This window comes from Rhea pennata, chromosome 28 (assembly GCF_028389875.1).
Source record: "Rhea pennata isolate bPtePen1 chromosome 28, bPtePen1.pri, whole genome shotgun sequence".
Taxonomy (NCBI): domain Eukaryota; kingdom Metazoa; phylum Chordata; class Aves; order Rheiformes; family Rheidae; genus Rhea; species Rhea pennata.
This window is the reverse complement of record NC_084690.1, coordinates 3,638,817-3,646,924: the sequence shown is the minus strand read 5'-3', so window position 1 is coordinate 3,646,924 and position 8,108 is coordinate 3,638,817. Positions and strand designations below refer to the sequence as shown.

At 73.9% G+C, this 8,108-nt stretch overlaps 1 protein-coding gene across 1 annotated transcript; it reads right to left on the bottom strand.

Annotated features, from left to right (window-relative positions):
• Nucleotides 1-3,101: 3,101 nt before the first annotated feature.
• On the bottom strand, nt 3,102-7,560 carry PHYHIP (phytanoyl-CoA 2-hydroxylase interacting protein). The gene is made up of 5 exons (XM_062596949.1): nt 7,495-7,560; nt 5,499-5,682; nt 4,237-4,411; nt 3,739-3,856; nt 3,102-3,636 (listed from the first exon to the last, which is right to left on the bottom strand). The coding sequence occupies exons 2-5, from the start codon at nt 5,661-5,663 to the stop codon at nt 3,102-3,104; spliced, it is 993 nt and encodes a 330-aa protein (XP_062452933.1). The 5' UTR covers nt 5,664-5,682; nt 7,495-7,560.
• Nucleotides 7,561-8,108: the final 548 nt, after the last annotated feature.

The window sequence follows — 8,108 nt, the reverse complement described above, 5'->3', positions numbered from 1 at the left end:
GGAGGAGCGCGCAGCCAACCTCAGCGCCCAGCGGCGCTCGCGCGGGGCCCCGGGGCTCGGGCGCCGGCGGGCGCGCGGCTGCGAGCGGGGCGGGCGAGGGGGGCTCCCCGCGGCCGTGGCCGTGCCCGCGCCCGCGCCCGGCTGCCGCTCTCCCTCCTCGGCTCGGCTCCCCGAGCGTGCGAACCGGGAGCCGGGAGGAGCCCGACGCGCGGAAGGTGCTGTCTCTCTCCTGTAACGGTGTAATAAATACCCTTGTACTTGGACGGAGGCGGCTTCTCGGCGCGGGCTCGGGAGCGCCGCCGGGGCCGTCCCCGGGAGAAGGGTCCCCGTTCCCCGGGGAGGAAGCCGCCAGCAAACTTATGACGTCATCCACGCGGGCGGTGACGTCACAGGAGCCCCGGCGGGGAGATGGGGCCGGCGGGGGCCCGGCGGGCGCCATGAGCCGGGCCGAGACGACATGGGAGGAGGCGCCGCGCGCCCCGCGGCAGCTCCCCGGCGAGACCGGCGTCGCTTTCTCCGCGGCGCGCGTCGTCCTGCGGAGCCCCCGCCAGCGCCGCGCCGCCCGGCCCCGGCGGCCCGGGGACGCGGGCGCCCCGCCGCCCTCCCGCCGCAGAGCCAAGCGAGGCGCCGCGGGCCGCCGCCGGACCGGGGCCGAGTCCGGCGTGCCGCTCCGCCGCGCGCGCCTCCGGGCTTATTCCAGCAGCGCGTGCAGCAGCGGGAGCGAGCCGGCGCTGCCCTGCAAAGCCTGCAGGCGAGGGAAGCGCCGGGCTTCCCGCCGGCGCAGAGCCGCTTTTCCTAGCAGAAGGACGAGCCGGCCGGGACGGCGCGCGAGGAAGAGGAAGGGAGCGCGGCGCGAGGCATGGCCGCGAGCCATCCTTGCCACCCTGCTGCTGGAGGTGCCGGTGACGCTGTGCCTGGCCGCGGCGCCGGCGGCAGATGGGGCCGCGGCGGAGGCGTCCGGCGGACGGAAGGGGCTCGGCGGGGAGCAGCCCGGGGCCGGGCAGAAGGGGACGGCGAGCTGCAGCCGGCAGCTCCCCAAGGGCGTCGCGTGGCGGCAGGGAGCCGGTGCCGAGGGAGAAGAGAAGCAGGGCGAGAGCGAAGCGGGGAGCACCGGGTGGTGGGACAGCCTGCAGAGCTGGCTGCTGTCCCTCGAAACCTGTTTGGAAAATGCAATCAAAGCCTAGCCGTGGTGGCCGGACCCTGCGCTGGCTCGAGTGTGTCGTCCGCCCTGGCACGCGCGGGCGGCCCGGCGCGGGCCATCTGCCGGAGCCGGGAGCTGCGAAGGCGCCGCTCTGCTTCGCACGCCTGCGGGTCGGGGCGAGCGCCCGGCACGCGGCGTTGCTGGCAGGCTCCTCGCCCCCTGCGTTTGGGGGTCCAGATGCACGCCGCGAGGATGCCTGCGCCGGAGCTGGCCTGCCTCCTCCGGGGCCTGTCACTCAATCCGGAGTCGCAGCGGAAGGAGCGGAGCAGTCGGCTCATTGCAACGCTCATCTGGCCTTAAGGCAGAGGGTGGCCGTGCACCCTCTCCTGGGCGCAGGCAGCGTTGCTCGGCGGCGGGTGCCTCGCCGGGCGCCGGGCTCTGCCGCGCACAGCGCTGGCGGCTCCCGCGCGGCTCCGGTTCCCCCCGGCCCCGTTGCACGCGACAGCTTTTGGCCAGGGCTCCCGAGCCCCGTGTCCGCAGCCCCGGCGAGGCTGGCGGGTGCGTCTCCGGGAGCCGGGGGCGGTGCAAGCCCCGGTGCTTGGCGGGGGAACCTCCGTCCCTGCCGGCCAGAGGCTTTGCCCCCGGTGGCCCACACGTGCCCCCTGGCAGGGAGAGACCAGGCAGCAAGTTCCCTCTCCCCTTTCTTGCGTTTCCTGCTAACGTTCCTGGCGGGGTGTCGGAGTAAGGACAGTGCGAGGGCTCTGGCGTGGCAGCTTGGCGAAGGGAGCCCGTGCCCGCGCTGCGCCGGGGGGGAAGGCGGGCGCAGGGCCGCTCAGCGTGGGGACCGGGCGTGCTTTGGGGGGGGGGGGGGCCTCCATCTCCGAAGTCACCAGGGTGCAACAGGCTCGGTGCGCACAGCGCCATCCGGGCTGGGGCCGGGGGAGGTTTTGGGCGGCGGGGACACCCCGGGGTTGCCCACCCAGGCGGGAGAGCCGCGCACACGAGGGCGCCGGGGAGTTTGCAGCCCCCCCCCCCCCCCCGGTGCCGCCTCCCCGCGCCCCCGCCCCGTCCTCCCCGCGCCGGAGCAGGGACCCCCCGGGGCAAAGAGCAGCGCGACATGGCCCGCGGCGACTGCACACAGTTTATTGATACAGCACAGGGCGCGCAGGGGACGGGCCGGCTCCGGTCGGCCGGTACAGCGTGCATCGGACGCGGGGCGAGCGGGGAGGCGGCGGGGGCCGGCGCGCCCGCACTGCGCCGCGCCGCCGCCGCTCGCTGCCGGGGTGGCCGGGGGGGGGGGGGGTCTCGTGGGGTGCGAGGAGGCGGATGGGGGGGGAGTCGTAAGCGAGGCGCTGCGGCGCGCCAGGGCCCTGGCGGCGGCACTCACGGCACGACGACGGCTAGAGCGAACACAGCGAACACGGCACAGCTGGCTGCACGACACATCTGGATGCCGGCGCATCCCGCACACCACTACGGACAAGGCTACCGCGACTGCAGCCCGGAAGCAACGCCGGCGGCGGCGGCGGCGGGGCTCCGAGGGGCCCTGCCCGCGCTCCCCCCTTCCCGAGCGGACCCGCGCCGCGTCCGCCGCCCTGCCCCGGGAGCATCTGCCCCGGGGACGGGGCGGCCGCGTGGGGAGGAGCGGGGGGCCGGCCGGGGCGAGGGTGGGGGAGAGGCGAAGGGGCCCGGTGTCCCGCCACGGGGCAGGGAGGAGGAGGAGGATGCTGGTCAGCCAGTCCAGGAGGTGAAGGCTTCCTCTCTCGGGGCCCGGAGCGCTGCTGGCTTAGCGTCCCTGCTCCGAGCACCCCGCGGGGTCCTTCTCCGAGCAGGCAGGGATCCAGGCACCGCCGCTATTTACACTCGACGGGCGGCTCCGGCCGCCGCAAAAGCGCCCGGGGTGGGGGCCTGCCTCCCCGCCGGGCCGCCCCGGGCCCCCCGCCCGGCCCGCCCCGGGCGCCTAGCGCCCCACGCTGATGTTGCACGTCTTGCAGCTCGGGTCCTTTTTGGCGTTGGCGGTGGAGAGGCTCATGAGCTGGTGGCCGCTGATCTCGCCCAGCACGCCGAGGCTGAGGTCCACGGGCTCGGTGTATATGACCTCCAGGATGCTGTCCTGGGCGTGGCGGTACACCAGCTCCCCGTCCTCCACGCAGCACGTCAGGAACTTGTTGCAGGAAATGTCCAGCTGGGGCAGGCGCTCCCGGCAGAAGTGGTCTCCCGAGGAGCCCTTGGGCGCCAGGACCAGGACGACGTAGTGGTAGGCGGTGTACATGCAGTAGAAGTCCGCGAAGTAGAGGTTGGTGTTGGGGTTGAAGAGGCGCTGGGCCGGGATCTGGAAGCGGTAGCGGCCGTAGGGCGAGTCCTGCGGCGGCTGCCCGGTGTTGAACTCGGTGTTGCAGCTGAAGAAGATGCCGTGCAGCATGCCGCTGGTGGGCGAGCCGTGGCTGCCGCTGTTGTCCTTCAGCGACGGCTTCATCACGTTCCCGCAGTGCATCCTGCGCGCGGGGAGCGGGAGAGGGGCGGCGTCGGCGGCGCGGGGCCGGGCTCGGGGCCCCCCCCCCCCACCGCGCCGGCCGCGGCCCCGGGCGAGGGCGTACCTGACGTGCTGGAAATACTCCTTGTGCTGGTTACGGTAGAAGACGGAGAAGCGCAGCATGCGGCCGGCGATGAGCTCGGCCTTCTCCTGCAGCTGGGCCAGGTGCTCCTTGGCGTAGTCTGGGGAGCCGTGGCACGGGGACGGGGAGGGGGCGTCAGGCCGGTGGCTCCCCCCCGCTCCCGAGCCCCCCGCCAGCCTCCTCGTCGGTGCCGGGCCACGGCCGGCTCCCTCCCACGCCGCCGCGGCCCTTCCCCGCCTGCCGGCAGCCGGAGCGCTCCCCGTTCCCACACCTTTCGCCTCCCACTCTCCAGCTGCCGCTCCAACCGGACCAGGTTGCGCCAGCTCTCGGCTTCGCCCCCGTCCTCCCGCTGCCCCCGTCCCTGGCAGGCTCCGCTCCGCTTTCCCCGTCCCCCCCCCCACCATCACCAGCAGCTCCCTGCCTTCCCTCCCCTCCGCCCCCGGCGGTGCCCGGCACGTGCCGCTGCGGCGCGGCGCTCACCCCCGGTGCAAAACTCCACCGTCTCGCTCCAGCCGGACACCAGGTACTCGCCGTCGCTCTGCTTCACGGCCGTCTGCACCGCCACGCTGTACTCGGTGCGCGGGCTCAGGAACCAGTGGCCCCGCACCGTCATGGGCAGCGGCACCGCCTTGGCCACCAGCTTGGTGGGCACGTCCTGCTCGGAGGGGGCGAGAGTCACGGCGCGCGGGGCGGACGCAGCGGTGTTTACCGCTGCAAAACACCGCGGGGTCTGCCCCCGCCGCGGCGGGGATAGGGCGCAGGCATCTCCGAGCACGGGCAGCACGCCTGCACAGCCAGCGCTCCACCTCCGCGGGGCACGGCGGCGCGGGGCAGCACGGGGCCCGTGCCGGGGACGGCGCAGCGCCTGCGGCAGGACCCCGCCGGGCTCGGTGGCACTGCAGGGCAGCATGGGTGTGCCGCAGGGTGCCGGCGAGGACGCCTTCCTGCAGCCCCGTACCAGTCAGCGCGGCTTGCGTGCCGGCCCCGTGCATGCAGCGTGTCCCTGTGCATGCAGCACGGCCCCATGCAGCACGGCCCCGTGCACGCAGCGTGTCCCTGTGCATGCAGTGCGGCCCCGTGCACACAGCGTGTCCCTGTGCACGCAGCACGGCCCCGTGCAGCACGGCCCCGTGCACGCAGCGTGGCCCTGTGCATGCAGCACGGCCCCGTGCAGCACGGCCCCGTGCACGCAGCGTGGCCCTGTGCATGCAGTACGGCCCCGTGCACACAGCGTGTCCCTGTGCATGCAGCATGGCCCCGTGCAGCACAGCCCCGTGCACGTAACACGGCCGGGGAGCCCCAACACCGCTGCCCAGCCGGGGGTGAAGGGCTGCCCCAAGCCCCCTGCCCTGCTCCCGGGCAGCTTGGCTGCACGGAGCGAGCGGCCCTGCCAAGAGGCCACCAAAGAGCTCCGCAGTGCAGAGCCGTTTCTGTGGCAACGGCAAATGCCGAAGTCAGGAGACACGAGGAAGGGGAAAAAAAAAAAGCTTATTATTGGGGAGGGAAAAAAATAATGTTAAACATTAAATAGCATCACCGTGGCAACCGTGCTGCTAAGAGAGTCCCAAATTAGTGACTCCGTTCCAGAGGGAGAGAAGCGGGAGTGGTTTGCACCGGCTCCCCCGCACCGGCTCGGAGGCGCCGGGCCGCCCCCGGCGCGGGGGTCCCGCTCCGGGTCGGCGCGGCCCCGGCGGGATTCGGGCGCGCGCGTCGGCGAGGGCACCGCGGGGCCCCCAGCTCACCCGGTGCTTGAACTTGTTGGAGTTCTTGTTCTCCTTCTTGTTGAGGTCGATGAAGTAGTGGGTGACCCTCTCCAGGTCGCCCTTGTCCATGGCCCAGGAGATGCGGAAAGAGTCGCAGGTGATGTTGTTGATCTCGATGTTTTTGGGGGTGGAGAGCAGCTCCATGGCCGGAGCGGCCGGGCTCCTGCGGGCGCAGGGCGCGGGACTGAGCACGGCGCGGCGCGGCGCGGCGCGGCACGGCACGGCACGGCGCAGCGGCCGCCCACGGTGCCGCCGAGCCGAGCGCCAGCCCTCGCTCGGGCCCCGCTGCTGAGCAGATGGCGCCGGGGTGGGAAGGGGCCGGGAGCCAGGAAGAGGCGCGCGCGCGGGGCGAGAGGAGCCCGCCGGCGCCGCGCGGAGCCGCTCCGGCAGGAGCTGGCCGCTCCCCGGGATGCAACCGCGGGCGGTTCTCGCCCAGGGTTGCTCAATGCCGGGTGGGGAAAGGAAAACAAGGGGAGCGCCGGGAGCCGGGCTGATGGCAGGCAAAATCCCGGCCGCTCGCCGCCTCCGTTTCCCCCTTTGCTCCCCCGCCGGCTTCGTGTCCGCGGCCTCCTCCCCGCGCCCGCTGCCGGCGCTTCGGTTTAGAGCCGCCCGCCCGCCTCCGCCCCGCGCTGCCGGGGTCTCGCCGAGCGGCACCGCGGCGTTCAGCCCCCCGGTGCCGCGCGGCCCCGGCGCTCCCGCGCCCCTGGGCTCCGCGGGAAGGCGCCGAGCCCGCGAGGCCGGCGCGGGTCCCGACCGCGGGGTCCCCGAGGCCGTGGGACCGCCCCGGCTGGGGTCCCCTGGCGCAGCGGCACCGTCCCTCTTGCGGGGGGGTTGCACCTGGCTACGCCCGGCGGGGTGGGAGGGAAAAGCAGCCCTGCGAACGTGTGCACGGATGCGCCGGAGGCGGGTGCACGGAGCAAGTGCCGGACGGGCAGCGAGGCGCCGGAGCGGGGCTTGGCGGCGGCGCCGTCGCTCCTCTCCCCAATCTCTAAGGGCACCTTGGCAGCGCCCGGGAGGTCGGAGCAAGGGATGTGCCGCAGGAGAGCGGCGCCCGGCTCTGCCCTCCCTCGGCCGCGCGGCCCGGGGCTCGTGCTGGCCGCTTGGAGAGACGCGGCGACCCGGGGCTGGTCCGTGCGAGGGTGCAAACGCCCCTGCCGCCCCCCTCCGCCCCCCCCCGCCTTGGCACCCGGCACGCTCCCCACGCGCGCTCGCGCACGGCCGTCCCCGGGGTGCACACGCCGCCGCTCGTGCACGCACACGCGTGCACACGGCCGCCTACGCACGCCGGCTTCGTGCCTGCAGCCCCCACCCCCCCCACCGCCACCGCCGCCGCCGCCCCAGCCCCGCCGCGGCGTTGCAAACAACGCCGTGTCGGCGTGCACAGCGCGGCACACCCACGCACACGCCTGCCGCGCTCCCCCGCGCTCAGGCACCCACGCCGAGGGGCGCGCGCGCTCCCACGGGTGCCCACGCCAGCCCGCGCCCCTGCACGCGCTCCCGTGTGCAAACGCGCGCGCCCCGAGCAGCGCAGCTCGCGCGTGCACGCGTGAGACGCAGCGGGCACCTCCGCGCTCGCGGCCCTGGGCGCACGCGCACCCCCCCCCCCACCCCCCGCAGCCCTGCTGAGCCCCAGTCCCGCCGGCGCTGCGGCCGCGGGGAAGGTCATTCCCTCGGGAGAGCGGAGCTCATGCCCACCGCCCCCTCGCCCTGCCGCGGCGCTTCGTCCGCACCGATCCTGAAGCCGGATCGAGTTTCCCGTGCACCGTCCTCCCTCGTGGCACCGAGCGCCCGTGTCCGTGAACTCACCCCTGCCGGGGCCGGCGCGGCTGAGCCAAACCCACTCGCTCCCGGAGCGAGAGGCAGGTGCAGGAGGGGAAGCTGGGTGGGTGCTGCCGGGCGCCGCGTTCGCGCAGCCCCGGCGCAGCCTGCACTGTACGGGGCCGGGCTGCGGCACGGCGCGGGCGAGCAGCCTTACCTGGCTGCGCAGGAGGGCTGCCGGGGTGGTGAAGGGAGCCGGCGGGGCCAAACTTGGCCGCGGAGGCTGCGACAGACCGCAGCGGCTCGTGCAATTCCCCGCGGATGCTCGTCCTCCTGCCTCCGGCTGCTGCTGCAACTGCTGCTGCTCAGATCCTCCCAGCCAGCTCAGAAATAGCAAACACCCTAAAGAGGAGGGAAAAAAAAACCAAAGCAGCATGGAGGAGAGGGGAGAAAACCCTGCTCTGCCAATCGGGTGTCAGGCTGCAAAGCATCAGGTGATGAGCAAACACGTCGCCTGCCTGCGAGCGGAGCGAGGACGGCCGTGGGAGCAGGAGGCGAGGCCACGGGGGCGGCTGCGGGTGTGCGCGGGGCGGGAAGAGAGGACGCGCTGGGTGCCCAGCACCCTGGGGAGGCAAGCCTGGTCCCTGGGCCTGCGGGGAGGTGGGCGGCAGAGCCTGCTGCCTCCCACATGTCCCCACCGCTCGTGTGTGCGTGTGCATGGACATGCACATCCACTCGTGTATGCGCACACACATGCATGTTCTTGCGGGCACACATGTGAACACTCAAACATGCATGTGCATGCACACACACATTCCTGCTTGTGCACAC